The 16,875-nt window shown below is 42.2% G+C and overlaps 1 protein-coding gene across 1 annotated transcript in view; it reads right to left on the bottom strand.

The window, feature by feature from the left end:
• WWC1 (WW and C2 domain containing 1) overlaps window positions 1-16,875 on the bottom strand; it is a 115,490-nt gene that overhangs the window by 1,607 nt on the left and 97,008 nt on the right. The window contains exons 19-21 of the mRNA XM_089659607.1: window positions 15,702-15,794; window positions 13,257-13,487; window positions 6,068-6,189 (exon numbers count right to left, since the gene is read on the bottom strand). Of these exons, the coding sequence (XP_089515733.1) occupies window positions 6,068-6,189; window positions 13,257-13,487; window positions 15,702-15,794 (446 nt within the window). The remainder of the gene's footprint in view (window positions 1-6,067; window positions 6,190-13,256; window positions 13,488-15,701; window positions 15,795-16,875) is intronic.

Below are 16,875 nucleotides of genomic sequence, written 5' to 3'. Positions count from 1 at the left end.
ATAGGCCGACATGAATCCTGTGTGACAATACACTTGTGTAATGACAGGTTCTCTTTATGTAGACAGCATAGGCATGTAGACTCCTGATGCCTTCTCTTTGTCCATTAGATACAGTTTGGGGACTGTCACTGATCTGCAGCTGACCTGGCACACAACAGCAGCACCCACTACAATTTTGGATTTGGAAGCTTGCCTGCAGAGCAGATTGATATACTAAAGTTCACTGATTTAATTCCAAGCAGCATCCCAACTGTGGAGGCTCGAAAAAAGGGGGCTTCCAGGACAGGAAATTGAGCTTGGGACTGGGAGGGCAAAGTGGTAGCGGAGGGTCAGGAAGAGAACATCTGAGACAGAGCTCCCTATTTGATAGCAGAGGTGGTGTCCGAGAGACCACAATAGAGCTGGAAGACCCACAGGGCAGGAGCCAGGTTATAGCCTGCCATTGTTTTCTCAAGTATTACCCAGACTCTTTGATTTACTTTATGCTTCCAGCTAAGTAAGTTAGCGCTACTGCTCTGTAATAGTTCTAAAAGTTTGGGAGGCCTGTATAGGGATAGAGGTGATCCTTACTATATCCTACATCATAACAATATATTATAATGAAATAACAATAATAAGAGTGTTTAAATCAGTTAATACATATATATATTTGTGTCTTAGATTAAGGTCTATTGTATTAGACATTACTGCTAGCATATTTTGAGAAGCTGATATATATATAAAATCATATTCCATTAGCAGCTAAAATAGCTTCTGCTGCTAAAAAGGCTTTTTAAATGATGTTTGTAAGTTGTAAAAGACTGCTGAGTAATGATGAATGTTTGATAAAGTGTCTCAATAAGTGGTTAGACAGATTTTCTGAAGTGTAACTGATAATCATAAAGGTGGGCAGCCAGCCATAAAGAACCCTATAAAAATGTGGACTGCAATCAATCTAATCAGAGCAGGGCATGGGTGCTCTCATACAGCTGTATTATCCATAAATATATAATTTGGAGCTCTCGTCTGCAAGGTTATTTATTTAAGGTTTAAAGCCGTGAAAACCCTATACATTAATTGGTGCCTTTGACCCGGATCATCGCTGAAGCCAGGATCACTGCAGCCTATACACATCTCAAATACAGACAAGCAAGGCCTAACAAGTTAGCTTATTGCTCATATAAAAAACTTGTCTGTGCTTGGGGAATGGAGAGGAGGCAGGTGATCCAGTTGCTAAACGCATGATTAAAAGAACCAAGACAAGAGTGTATATGTAAATATTGTATTGTAATTGATCATCTGTTATTTGTCTTGTCTTCTTGTCTTGCTGCTATTCTCTAACTAACCTTGCCGTGTGTGAATGGGTTCCAGGTATAGTCTCTGAATTAGCAGGGATTATACGCCCTTATGGGCAGAAAAACGGTCATTGCTATTTCAGCTGGTGACTGCAACGGAGGGGCTATGAGCGTGTGAGAGATTGCTGGGTAAGACGTGGTTGAGGTGAGCAACCCCCTTGCTGAGCACTTGAGAGAGACAAATACATAGAACGCAGAGTACTAAAAAAAAATTGCCCTCATACGGTCAGCCCTTACCCCTTTACTGTCTCAGCCTTCTTTACTGTCAAAATTCCACTTTCCTTTCATTTTTACACTGACTTGACACCTTCTGACTTGAAGTACTTCAGGTAAAATTTCAAAGGAAACAGAAGGTGTCTAGGTACTCCTTAGGGAACGCAAAGTTACGCATGTTAGTGTCTCCTGGTTGTAGCAAACCACCTCAGTGGCCAACAGGCCACAAAATAATTAATCCTTCAGACTCTGAAGAATTAAGAAAGTGCCAAGCGCCACTGGAGCAAGGACGTTAATAAAGCATAGTCAGTGTATTGCGGCGGACCTAAGCTAAACCTGCTTAGGATCCTTTGCCGTTTCTGTCCTTTTCTATATACCTATCTGTGATCTATATTTTCTTAACTTTGTTTTCTTAAGTGTTAAAATAAGCTAACCACAAAGCCAAGTGTCTTTCATTAGGTGGACCCAGTTTATTGCTGGGTGAAAACCAGGAAACTGGCTGTGCTGATACGGAGACCTTAGCAGCTTGCCAGGAATGTACTAATCTAAGCGAAAATTACACTTTGCGATTTGCTAAAAAATTTGTAAATAAGTAGAAGTCTGTAACTTTGTTTTGTCAACAGGGAAGGTAAGTAGAAATTAAGTAAAGTCTAATGGTGAAAATTTTAAATGAATAATACATTGAAAAATGTCATACTCCCTTAGATATCTTTGCAATTTTAATGGTTGTGTGGGGAGCAATTGCTTGGATTCTATTGACAATCTTTGTATATAAGCAACAATTAACTATCTATCTATCTATATATATATATATATATAAAATCATATTCCATTAGCAGCTAAAATGGCTTCTGCTGCTAAAAAGGCTTTTTAACCGCAAGGTGGTTCTCTCGTTCTGGGAGGACGTCATATGATGTCCTCCCATTTTCACCGTGCATGCGCGGCTCAGGGAGCGCGCAGCGTGAAGATCGGCAGTGCGCTGTGTCCCTCGGACACAGTGGATCACCGATCACGGAAAGAGCCGAAGATGTCGGCTCGGTCATGTGATCAGCTATGTCCAATCACAGCTGATCACATGTAAACAGGGACATGCCAGTTATCGGCATTTCTCTCCTCTCGAACTGTCACGCTGACAGCTCGAGAGGAGAGCCGGTAATCGGCTTTCCGCGGAGGGGACATGTACACTGATCATCAGGGCACTGATCATCAGTGTGCCCTGATGATCAGGGCACTGATGATCAGTGTGCCCTGATGATCAGTATAGCCCCAGCATTGCCACCTGTCAGTGTCCATCAGTGCCAGCTGTCAGTGCTCATCCATGCCACCTGCCAGTGCCCATCAGTGCCACATCAATGCCACATTTCAGTGCCTACCAGTGCACAACAATGCCACATATCAGTGCCCATCTGAGCTGCCTTTCAGTGTCACCCATCAATGCCAATCAGTGCCACCTATCAGTCCTGCCAGTCAGTGCCACCTATCAGTGCTGCCTTTCAGTGCCACCTACCAGTGCCTCCTCATCAGTGCCCATCAGTGCCACCTGTCAGTGTCCATCAGTGCAGCCTATCAGTGCCCATCACCGCAGCCTCATTAGCGCACATCAGTGAAGGAGAAAAATCACTTATTTACAAAATTTTGTAACAAAAACTAAGAAAAAACTATTTTTTTCAAAATTTTCAGTGGCTTTTGGTTTGTTTAAAAAAAAAATAAAAACCCAGAGGTGATTAAATACCACCAAAATAAAGCTCTATCTGTCACAAAAAAATGATAAAATTTTCATATGGGTACAGTGTTGCATGACCGCCCCAATTGTCATTCAAAGCGCGACAGCGCTGAAAGCTGGAAATTGGCCTGGGCAGGAAGGGGGTATAAGTGTCCTGTAGGCTTGTGGTTAAATGTGTTTGTAAGTTGTAAAAGACTGCTGAGTAATGATGAATGTTTGATAAAGTGTCTCAATAAATTGTTAGACAGATATTCTGAAGTGTAACTGATAAGCATAAAGGTGGGCAGCCAGCCATAAAGAACCCTATAAAAATGTGGACTGCAATCCATCTAATCAGAGCATCTGATGGGCAGGGCATGGGTGCTCTCATACAGCTGTATTATCCATAAATATATAATTTGGAGCTCTCGTCTGCAAGGTTGTTCATTTCAGGTTTAAAGCCATGAAAACCCTATACAGGCCTAATCCGCCTTCTTCCTCAGGTTTTGATACAACAACCTAGGCTTGGCGTTTCTCCACACAAAATTTGTGAAGATCCGCCGAACGCTACAGAAGAAAGCCTTCTGGAGCACAATGGATACCATCTGCAAAAGAAACAAGACCCTTGGTAAAACATTAATTTTTATGTTGTTAATTCTATCTAGCAATGTGAAGGTGGCTTTATCCCATCCTTCCAAAATCCATTTTATCGTCTGGAGCAGGGGACCATAATTTTCTGCATACAGCCTCATAAAGTCAGAAGGCAGATATATGCCTAAATATTCATTGGACCTCATATTCCACGTAAAAAGGAATGATTGATTGAGAAAGTCTATCATGGCCTGAGGTAAGTACAACGGTAGTATTTCAGACTTTGAAAAATTTTATAAAATAAAAACGTATTAAATATTTTAAATAAACGATCAACAGACAACAGTTTCCCTTTAACTGGTTAAAGCAGTATTAAACCCAAAACGTAATATATTGCAGCTTAGTATTAGATGTGGTGAATAAATGAGTTTCTCTTTCTAGGCTCTTTTTTCCATTCTTTTTTCACCTGGTGATTTGGGCAGTAACACACCTTCTGTATTAGAGAGCCAACACCACTCTCGATGAACGAGCAACAGAAACACCTTTGAACAGCAGCCTTATAGGTTTGGAGGTAAGGTGTTAGACGGACTAGTAAATTAGATACAATAAACAAATAGAACAGAAACTCTAGCTAACACTTTATAGGCAGTCACAACAACAGTGTTGCACCTTTTGGGATAAAGGTTTAACATACATAAATAAAAGCTGATCATTGTAAGCACCCCCTGTCTGTGTTACATGGTTTGCCTCAGTTCTCTAACTGCTATATCTGGAGGACAGAGTGTTCTGTTGAAAAGCAACAGACTTACTGGCAGGATTACCAGGTGAAAATAAAGAAAAGAAAGCCTAAAAAAGAAAACAAATTAAGCCATCACACCTAAGAATTGGTAAGCTGCAATATAACAGATGTTAACTTTTGGCTTTAATATCAAGGTAAATAAAATTCTGTAATTGCACAAATGCTAAATTATTTGTAATTTGTTCTTCATAAAATTTATACAAAAAGCAGCAGGGGAGACATAATTGCAGGCAATTAAAGGAGAAGAGAAGTACAGACAAGGTTCTTTTTGCTGTACTTCTCCAGTGGATCAAAGGAGTGCAGTACGTTCTGCATCCTGTGACCAGTTTTTAGCTGACAGTGGACTGTCACACAAGTAGAGCTTTCTTTTGGTGGTATGTACTCGCTGCTGGGTGTTTTATTTTTTGCGCTATAAACAAAAAAAGAGCAAAAATTTTGAAAAAAAAAAAAGTTTTTCTTTGTTTCTATTATAAAATTTTGCAAACAGGTAATTTTTCTCCTTCGCTGATGTGCGTTGATGAGGCTACACTGATGGGCACTGATGAGGTGGTACTGATAGGTGGCACTGATGAGGTGGCACTGATATGCAACAATGATGGGCACTGATAAACGGCACTGATGAGCTGGCACTGATATGCAACAGTGATGGGCACTGATATGTGGCACTGCTGGATGGTACTGCTGGGCAACACTGATGGGTGGTACTGTTGGGCAGCACTGATCATCAGTGCCCTGATGATTGGTGCCGATCCGTCCTCTGACAATTGCCGGTTATCGGCAGTACGTTCCTCACGCTGTGACAGCGTGACGAAAGTGCAGCCGATGACCGGCAACTGCATTTACCGGTGATCTGCTGTGTCATTGGATACGGCTGAACACGTGGTAAAAGGCCGCTGTGATTGGCCTTTTACCACATCACGTGATCAACTGTGTCCGGGGGCGCGTGGAAGGATGCGTTCTGGGAGGACGTGATATGATGTCCTCCCAGAACTGGCCGGCCGCAGTGTAGCCGTCATTCGGCTATCTGCGGTCGGCAAGTGGTTAAAGAAGTAAGTAAGTCAGAGTCAGCTCTAACAACCATAGAACCGAAGTACTGCAAAGAATTGGCTGCAGGAAGTACAGCTCCATGGGCTGGTGAGTATCTGATTTTTAAAAGGTCAGCAGCTACATTATTTGTTTAATGGTATATTTATTTTTTGGCTGGCTAAAGTTCCTCTTTAAATTCATCTGGAGGGCTACAAAATGTATAAGCAGTGCCATTGTTCTCAATGAAGACCTTCCCAGAGCAATGAAGTCGTGTATTTCAGTATCTTCAGTGAATGAGGTCAGCTTGAAAGTGTTCTAATACATAGCATTGAGAATAAATATACAGAACATTATTTTTATGCAAATGTAATTGCATTTCTAAAGCTTATAATAGAGCTTCACCTGAAAGATTGGACTTCCAGTGGTTCCTTACAGCTTTGTCCTCGTAGGCGACGTACATCCTTAGCGGCTGCTTTCATCATCTTCTCTGCTTGCGTTTCATATTTCTGCTCTATTTTTTGCACCTAGGTAATTATAAAACAGATAACGGTTACTTAAGTAAATAGCGGTTACAAATTAGTCATACAAAGATCAATACAGGTTTCAATTTGCACATTTATTGCTAAAATAAACTATATATGCCAAATTCATATGTATGTTGCCCATTTATATATGTGTGATGTCTAATATTTCTTTTTTATAGTTCTTCTCTGCATTATTGTGCTGTATATTACAAATTCCTGGCTGCTGCATTTTGGAAACTCTGGTGTACATCACATAGTTCTGACTGCTGCATTTTTTAATGTCTAAGGCTAGGTTCACACTAGCCTGCACATTCTGAATGGCACCCCATGCAGCTCATCCCACAGCGATCAAAAAGACAACACAGACTGCCAATCAATGGGCTGCCGTGCCCACGCAAACGTGGGCCGCACTAGTATGAACCAGGGGTAACAGTTCCTGGTTGCCAATTAGTCGGCAACTATTTTGATACCTGTATATCTATATTCTGTGTGCAGAAAAGCATATGTAATAGAAGAGCTACATTAAAAAAATATTATTTGTCTTAGGCCCCTTTCACACAGAGCCATTCAGCAGGGGATCTGTGAGCTGAGAAGGTCTGATGCAGGGGAGGACTGACAAATCATGGGGCCCCCGGCAATAGGGGATCATGGGGCCCCTGTGTCCTTGCCTAAACTCAAAAAAAACTATGAAAAAGGTACTAGGGGCATCTCACGGGGCCCCCTACTGACCCCAGGCCCTCGGACAGTGCCCGAGTTTCCAAATGGTCAGTCTACCCCTGGTCTGATTTTAGTGTTTTGACATTCAAGCCCCTTTGTGTTTGCAGAGCAGACACAGGCGGATGCATAATGGCTTTATGAGCAGTCAGATGCCTATTTACATAAGGCCCCGCCTGATCTGTCACATTTAGGAATAAAAGAAAGAGGACTGTACTTCTTGGGTTTTTTTTCTGGACCTTAATAGACTTGGAGTTAGGCGGCTGTAAACAGACGCAAGTGGAAGGAAAATGATAAATGCTTCACAAAATTTTATACAAATAAGTATCTGAAAAGTGTTGCATGCATTTGCATACAGCCCACATTACTTTGATACCCCTAACTAAAATCTAGTGGAACCAATTGCCTTCAGAAGTCACCTAATTAGTAAATAGAGTCCACCTGTGTATTTAACCACAGTACAAATACAGTTGTTCTGTGAAGCCCTCAGAGGTTTGTTAGAGAACATTAGTAAACAAACAGCATCATGAAGGCTAAGGAACACACCAGACAGGTCAGGGATAAAGTTGTGGAGAAGTTTAAAGCACGGTTAGGTTATAAAAAAAAAAAAAAAAAAAATCACAAGCTTTGAACATCTCACGGAGCACTGTTCAATCCATCATTCGAAAATGGAAAGAGTATGGCACAACTGCAAACCTACCAAGACGTGGCCATCCACCTAAACTGACAGGCCGGCCAAGGAGAACATTATTCAGAGAAGCAGTCAAGAGATCCATGGAAACTCTGGAGGAGCTGCAGAAATCCACAGCTCAGGTGGGAGAATCTGTCCACAGGACAACTATTAGTCATGCACTCCACAAATCTGGCCTTTATGTAAGATTGGCAAGAAGAAAGCCATTGCTGAAAGAAAGCCATAAGAAGTCTTATTTGTAGTTTGCGAGAAGCCATGTGGGGGATACAGCAAACGTGGAAAAAGGTGCTCTGGTCAGATGAGACCAAAATGAAACTTTTTGGCCTAAAAGCAAAATGCTATGTATGGTGGAAAACGAACACTGCACATCACCCTAAACACACCATCCCCACCATGAAACATGGTGGTGGCAGCATCATGTTGTGGGGATGCTTTTCTTCAGCAGGGACAGGGAAGCTGGTCAGAGTTGATGGGAAGATGGATGGAACCAAATACAGGGCAATCTTAGAAGAAAACCTGTTAGGAGTCTGCAAAAGACTTGAGACTGGGGCGGAGATTCACCTTCCATCATGACAAACACCCTAAACATACAGCCAGAGCTACAATGGAATGGTTTAGATCAAAGCATATTCATGTGTTAGAATGGCCCAGTCAAAGTCCAGACCTAAACCCAAGTGAGGATCTGTGGCAAGACTTGAAAATTGTTGTTCACAGACATTCTCCATCCATTCTGTCACAGCTTGAGCTATTTTGCAAAAAAGAATTGGTAAAAAATTTCACTCTCTAGATGGTCAAAGATGCTAGAGACATCCCCAAAACGACTTGCAGCTGTAGTTGCAGTGAAAGGTGGTTCTACAAAGTATTGACTCAGGAGGGCTGAATACAAATGCACAGCACACTTTTTAGATATTTACCTGTAAAAAAATGTGAAACACATTTATAATTTTCCTTCCACTTCACAATTATGTGCCACTTTGTGTTGGTCTATCACATAAAACCTCAATAAAATACATTTACGTTTTTGGTTGTAACATGACCAAATGTGGAAAATTTCAATGGGTATGAATACTTTTTCAAGTCACTGTATACACACACACACAAACATAGTTTGTACAGTGCATCCAGAAAATATTCACAGTGCTTAACTTTTGCCACATTTTGTTATGTTACAACCTTATTCCAAAATGGATTAAGTTCATTTTTTTCCTTAACATTCTACAAACAATACCCCATAATGACAACGTGAAAGAAGCTCATTTTGATATCTTTGCAATTTATTAAAAATAAAAAACGAAAAAAAAAAACCCACGTGTACACAAGTATTCACAGCCTTTACGCAATACTTTGCTGAAGCACCTTTAGCACCAATTACAGCCTCAAGTCTGAGTATGATGTATGGTGCAATTTCAAATTGGGCAATTTCTCCCATTCTTCTTTGCAGTATCTCTCAAGCTCCATCAGGTTGGATGGAGAGTGTCGGTGCACAGTCATTTTCAGATCTCTACAGAGATGTTCAATTTGGTTCAAGACTGGGCCACTCCAGGACATTCACAGAGTTGGCCCATAGCCACTCCTTTGTTATGTGGGCTGTGTGCTTAGAGTCGTTGTCCTGTTCAAAGATGAACCATATCACCCCAGTCTAAGGTCCAGAGTGCTCTGGAACAAGTTTTCATCAAGGATGTCTCTGCGCATTGCTGCATTCATCTTTCCTTCAATCCTGACTAGTCTCCCAGTTCCTGTGCTGAAAAACATCACCACAGCATGATGCTACCACCACCATGCTTCACTGTAGGGATGGTATTGGCCAGGTAGTGAGCAATGCCTGGTTTCCTCCAGACATGACGCTTGGCATTCAGGCCAAAGAGTTTGTTTCATTAGACTAGAAAGTTTTGTTTCTCATGGTCTGAGAGTCACTCAGGTGTGTTTTGGCAAACTCCAGGCGGGCTGCCATTTGCCTTTTACTGAGCAGTGGCTTCCGTGTGGCCACTCCACCATACATGCCTGTATGAGTGCTGCAGAGATGGTTGTTCTTCTGGAAGGTTCTCCTCTCTCCACAGAAAAATGCTGGAGCTCTTTCAGAGTAACTATCCGGTGCTAGGTTACCTCCCTGGCTAAGGCCCTCCTCCCTCGATCGCTCATTTTGGCTGAGCGGCCCGCTCTAGAAAGATTCCTGGTGGTTCCAAACTTCTTCCATTTACAGATGATGGAGGCCACTGTGCTCATTGGGACCTTCAATGCTGCAAAAAATGTTTTCTAATCATGTCCAATCAATTGAATTTCCCACAGGTGGGCTCCAATCACGGATTATCAGTGGGAACAGGATGCACCAGAGCTCAATTTTGAGTGTCATGGCAAAGGCTGTGAATACTTATGTACGTGTTTTTTTTTTTCATTTTTTTTTTTTTAATAAATTGCAAAGATTTCAAAACGAACTTCTTTAACGTTGTCATTATGGGGTATTGTTTGTAGAATGTTGAGGAAAAAAATTAATTTAATCCATTTTAGAATAAGGCTGTAACATAACAAAAATGTGGTCAAAGTTAAGCACTGTGAATACTTTCTGGATGCACTGTAGCCTCTATAACATTCATACAGAGTAAATATTATACGGATTTTCGTTATTTTTACCAAAAATGTAGCAGAATACAATTTGGCCTAAATTTATGAAGAAATAATATATATTATATATACTTAAAAAGCAACAAAAAATAGTGGTGATTAAATACCATCAAAAGAAAGCGCTCTGTCTCAAAAAAAATGAAGAAAAAAAAATTCATATGTGTACAGTGTTGCATGACTGAGAAATTGTCATCCAAAATGCGACAGCACTGAAAGCTGAAAATTGGAAGGGGGTGAAAGTGTCCGGTATTAAAGTGGTAAAAGACGGAATTATCTGGATTAGTAATAACATAAAGGGTTGACCCTTCTAACAATACTGGCAGGATCACTGAGTGAAAATAAAGAAAAAAAATCTGTAAAAAGGAAACTAATGCAACCACATGTAAGGATTGGTAAACTCAGTGGTGTATTTAGATCTTCTGCTGCAACCCAAAAATTTTGCACCCCCCCATGAGAGAACGAGAGAGTCAATAAGTGTGTGTATGTATGTTCTCTTTCTTTCTCTTCTCTCCCTCTTCCCTCTCTCCCCCCTTCCCTCTCTCTCCCCTCCTCTTCCCTCCCTCCCTCGCTCTCTATTTCTCCCCTCTCCCTCTCTCATCTCTTCCTCTCTTCCTTCTCTCTCATCTCCCCCTCTCCCCCCCCCACTCTCTCTCTCTCTATCTCACCCCCGTCTCTTCCCTCTCTCTCTTCCCTCCCATCCCTCTCTCTCCCCGCTCTCTCTCTCTTCCCCCTCGCCCCTCTCTCCCTCCCCCGCTCTTCCTTCTCCCTCTCTGTCCCTTCCCTCTCTCTCTTTTCTCAGATCGTATGGGGCTGCGCACACACACACCTGCACCAAGGGCTGCTGATCTCCGGGAAGCAGGAAGGAGGGGGGGGGGAGGGGGGGAGGAGGTATGCAGCCCCATACAATCTGTCAATGTAGGGAGGGAGGCAGGGAGATTTATTTATTTATCGAGTTTATATAGCGCCAAAGGGTTTGCTCAGCGCTGTACAATAGAGGGGGGGACAATACATGAAACAGTACAGTAACATCAAACAGCGCACAAGGGGTAAGAGGGCCCTACTCTTTCGAGCTTACAATCTAGGAGGGAGGGGGTAGAGGTACAGGAGGAAATGGCTGTGGGGGATGGAGTGGTAGGAGGAGGGAAGGGCAGCGGCTGTTAGGTGAGGGTGGGGTAGGCTTCCCTGAAGAGGTGGGTTTTCAGGGAGCGCCTGAAGGTGAGGAGGGAAGGTGACAGTCTGATGGATTGGGGTAGTGAGTTCCAGAGGATGGGGGAGGACCTGGAGAAGTCTTGCAGTCGTGCGTGGGAGGAGGAGACCAGGGAGCAAGATAGAAGGAGGTCCTGTGAAGAGCGAAGGGTACGGGTAGGGTGGTACCTGGGAATCAGGTCGGTGAGGTAGTTAGGGGCAGTGTTGTGAATGGCCTTATAGGTCAGAGTGAGCAGTTTGAATTTAATGCGTTGGGCAATGGGGAGCCAGTGGAGGGAGAGGCAGAGGGGGGTGGCAGAGGTGGAGCGGCTGGTGAGGTGGATGAGTCTGGCCGCTGAGTTCAGGATGGTCTGAAGCGGGGAGAGTTTGCACTGGGGTAGGCCAGTGAGGAGGGAGTTGCAGTAGTCAAAGCGTGAGATAATCAGGGAGTGTATGAGTAGTTTAGTGGTGTCTGGGGTAAGGAAGGAGCGTATCTTGGCGATGTTCCGGAGGTGGAGCCTGCATGTGTTTGTAAGTGATTTGACGTGAGGTTGAAAGGAAAGGTTTGAGTCCAGAATGACGCCAAGGACCTTGGATTGCTGGGCGGGATTGATGGTGGTGTTGTTGGTAGTGATGGAAAGGATGGGGGGGGGGCGCAGGAAGGGGGAAAGACGAGAAGCTCGGTTTTGGAGAGGTTGAGCTTGAGGAAATGGAGCGACATCCAGTCAGAGATGTCATTTAGGAGGTGAGTGATGCGGGCGGAGAATGTGGGGGTGAGGTGAGGGGTGGATAGGTAGATTTGAGTATCATCAGCGTAGAGATGGTAGTTGAAGCCGTGGGAGTGTATGAGTTTGCCAAGAGAGGAGGTGTAGATGGAGAAGAGAAGGGGTCCAAGGACAGAGCCCTGGGGGAGCGGTGAGAGCGGTGTCTCTGAGATCCCACAGAACACAGCACAGCTCACCTCCTCCTGCTGTCCAGGCCACTGAAAGATTACCAAAGGTACCCCTCTGATGGCGGCTCTGCATGGATCTGTCTGCCGCTGCTCACAAGATCCCTTCTTCCGGGGGGCGTTCCCGCCCCCCTAAAAATTGCCGCCCTAAGCAAACGCCTTGTTTGCGTCGCGGTACATATGCCCCTGGGTAAACTGCAATAAATTGTGTAATTATAGTTCCTTTTCAGTGATGGATTCTATGCTATTTTATGATAGTCCTTGCTCATAGACTTTTGAACGGCTTTACACATTAACACTCCATGGATTGCAAAATGATAGTTACTAACAAAATTAATACAACAGCTTTACAGTGTCATGACCATGTGATGAAGCATCTGTCCATCCTCTAAGAAGTTGTACACCACTCTGGTGATCCATAGATTAAGTCTGTTATTTTTCAATAGAACAAGCTTTCCTGCAAATGTATCACTTTACAAGGATGAGACAAAACATTTACCACTGGTAAAATCTTTATCCTAAAAGGAAGAAAATTGTAACTGTAATAACTGATGTTTGGCTTCAATTTGTTGTGTATTTATATCTGCTAGTATATTTATTACTACCCTCCCCCCAGACTGATAATGCTGCTATCTGCTGTGCCCCCTGTGCTCATTAATTCATATGGAGACCCCCTAATACAGGAGGTGTGTTACTGGCCAGAACACCAGATGAAAACAGAGGGGAAAAAAAATAAACTAAAAGTAAATAAATGCAGCCACCACATCTAAGGATTAGTATGCTGCAATACAATACATTTTTGATTTTGGGTTTAATACTGCTTTAAAGTTCACAACAGTGCCAGCCGCTGTTATGGCAGACTATTAGAACCTCAACGCACAAGAAATTAGAAGAGTTTATGTTACTTACTTGCTTCTCCACTTGTCTGAACAGAAGCTTAAAGCTTTCATCATCCTTCATCCTCTGAGGCAGCTCATTTTCACCTTGACGTTTGGCTTGCTCTAACTGTTCTTTCAGCTCTCTTAGTACAGCAATTTCTTCAATAAGCTGATTATGCCACGTCCTTGAAGCCTGCAGATCTAATTCCAGGTCCAGAGATGTACGAATTACACGTTCTCTGCCAGAGGACTTCAAGGATGGCTGAAACAATAAAGTTAATTTTAAATATCCTCTCAACAGCTACAGAACCTTGATTTTTTAATTCTGAGCTGTATCAAGCTATGTCAAGAGGCAAAGTTTAATAGTTCCACAGGGCTTAGAAAAGGAAATTATCCATTTTCCTGGGGGAAAGATTCCCATTAATGATAAGATGGTCAGTAAAGAATAGGCGATGCAGGAAGGACATTATTCCAGCAGTGATATAGCCGTAATTACTCTGATAATTTGTTTGCCACTAAATGTAAAGGAACTCATGATACAAGCAAAAGCCTTCTATAGAAGGTAAATGCTTTTACTTTCACTTTCTGATTTGGAAAAATCATTCTAAAGTAATGCCAGCAAAACAAATGAATCACAATAAATAATGAGTAAGAGAAAAAAAATGGTAGAATATAGTACCTAATCTAATTCTTTGTTTGGTAAATGTAACTCTTAGACAAATTAAAGGCTTAAAGATATATGTGCATGTTGTCACCTCAAAGTATTTAGGCTAGAATGTTTTGTCTTTTTGACTAGAGTAAATGATTAAAACTCTGGTTAGGTTTTTTCTTTTTTTCTTGCCATTTGGCTTTTCAACACATAATAAATGGACATTGTCCTTTACTGGAAACATCAAGAATCCCCCCCCTAAGAAATGCCATGTGTGTAATGTTGGAGTCCGTGCATGTGGACAGGAAGTTGCTGCAAAAAGGCTATAGAATATCAGCACTAAAATTGCAACAAAGGATGTTGCCCATCTAGCCAGCAGGTGATGCTCTAGTTTGCCACATAACATTGCATACTTTCCTGTACTCAGTCAGCATAAAAGTGACTGGCTCTTATTAGATAGCTGGGCCCCAGTTGTCAGTCATCCAAAAGAGCTACTCTGTCATGCTCTCTTAACCCATAGGAATCTGGGTATCCTTTGTCATGTATTATACATGTACTTGTACTGACAAACACATTAAAAAAATCAAATGAAGATCTATCTGAAGATCCATGATATTTGGTACTACAAAGACGCCACCAAATTTGTTCTTCGGGTACTTAGCTTGCCCATGTGTAAGCACTCTGAGTATCCACTATAATTACCTATTTAGCTTACAGCTGATTGTGGGATCGTATTGATCTTCACCTCTGGTTTCTATCTGGCGCACTTTTCTGACTGACAAGTGGGAGCAGCATTAGTTTATAAAAATACTTTTTCTGGCATACATGGCTTGAATTTCAGCTAAGTCCTGAAACATCTGAGGAGGAAAAATTGTCAGATGCAATTATTGTTAGAGTATAAATACAGTTATATAGCTACTGTGGCTGTCTGAATACAACAGCTGGCAGTGCAGATTCCCACATCCATACTGTTTAGTATGGATGAAGGAATTGAGAATATGGTCAGCCTTAGACACTGTTGTCACAACGGTACATTTGACATTCAGCGTTGTAAAAACTACCCATAACACTGAAAACTTAGAAAAGATTGCTGTAAATATGGCGTATACTGAGTAGTGCAGTGTAAATGTTATTTTCTGGACTGTGTTTACTAAAAGGCTGTGGACTGTGTCTTCGCCACATGTTGCTTTATACAAGTGGTCTCCATATTGTGGCCCAGGGGCCAGATGCAGCCCTTTGCTTGCTTTTATCCAGCCCTTGGATTATTATTCCCCTCACTGTCAGCCACAGTGGGGCATCATTCCTGACAATGGCAACGGGGCACTGGCTACCACTGACACCAAATGATGAGGCACTATTCATCCCACTGACACCAACAATGTGGCACTATTCCTTTCACTGACACCAACAAGGTGGCACTATTTCTCTCACGGACACCAACAATGGGTCACAATTCCTCCCACTGATACCAATGTTGGGGCATTATTTTTCCCACTCCCACCAATACCAACGATGGGCACTTGTCCTCCACATGACACTAAAGATTTGATACTATTCCTCTTGCTGACACCAATGATGTGGCACTGATCCTTCCACTGACATCAAAGATGGGACATTATTCCTCCCCTTAATACCAAGGAAGGGACCCTACTCCCACCGACATCAAGACATTTTCTACTCCTGATGGCCACAGTTCAGCCCTCCTAAAGGAAGTAAACTGGCCTTTGTTTAGAAAGTTTGGAGACCCCTGCTTTCTACAAATTGCATTAGACTTTGTTCTTTTTTAGAGCATTAGTTATAAGAAATGCACTGTATAAATGCACATACCCTTTTAACTCTCATACTGCGTCTTTCCATTGCATTCCTCACAAAAGGTGGCTTCTTGGAAAGAGTCGAACTATCACTGTCACTTCGATTCAGCTAAAGGAAACACAGTACAGCAAGGAAGAATAAAGTCAAACAAATTTCAACACAAGAAATTGCAAGATATATCATCATGGACATGTTGTTACCCGCCAAAATTTACTTCTATACATCCTTATAGGGTCTTTACCCAAAATTGATATTTCAGCTGGGGACTCCCAGTGGCAAATTTCCCACCTTTTTGCAGGTTCTGTTTTCACTCATTCAAGCTTTTTAATATTGCTTTTTGTAGGGTATCAACACATATTGATTTCACATATTAAGGCAGTTTCTTGGGAAGCAGTCAAAGACCATCATAATCAAAGCAAAATTGTAGATGGTTGTTGGTACTGTAGGTCAAGGTGGGCTTGAGATCAGCAGCCAAAGAATCTATGCAAAGGCTGATGTAGATGGCTTCTTTACAAGCCCTCTGAGCCGAGTCTTTACTGGACTTCACTTGGCAGTTCTGCCAAGTGAAGTTCAAAAGGTCTCAAACAGGACAGTCATACCGACATGCTCTGCACTGCGCTTAGCAGAACAGAGAAGGACACAGGGACTGCTGCTCCTAGGTTTCAATAAAAACTAAGGGCAAGGGGTGGGATAGGCATTTTTGGCTCCAGTGAACTTTGTGTATGGCTCTCTACACCTTCTCTAATAGGAAAATTTCTGCAGTTAGTAATGCAGACCGCAAAAAAACAGCTTTATAGAGGGAAAGTGGTACAATCATTTAGAGGTTTGATAAGCAGGTTATGAAGTTGGATATATCCATAAATCCGTGCTACATGTAGGTATTACCTCTAGCTTATGATCTGCAGCAGAAAGCATGAAACAGTTTTGCATGTGTAGTAGAATACAAAAATAGTTCCTTGAATACTCCTGTTGTGAAATGTGCCTTCTGTGTTAAAAATAATTTGTGAATTAAACTGAAATCCCCTAGTGTTTTGAAACCTCACAACATAGCAACATAGTAACATGGAGAATGCATCTGCTGCAATGTTCTGGTTTTCTTGAGACATATACAGTTACAGATTTAATTTGCATTGCCACCTTATGGTGAAACCAAGTATGTCACAGCCATAAAATTCATTTCATTCATTAC

Source organism: Staurois parvus, unplaced genomic scaffold (assembly GCF_062004578.1).
Source record: "Staurois parvus isolate SC_StPar_1 unplaced genomic scaffold, SC_StPar_1.0 ptg001171l, whole genome shotgun sequence".
Taxonomy (NCBI): Eukaryota; Metazoa; Chordata; class Amphibia; order Anura; family Ranidae; genus Staurois; species Staurois parvus.
This window is presented reverse-complemented; position numbering and strand designations above follow the sequence as displayed.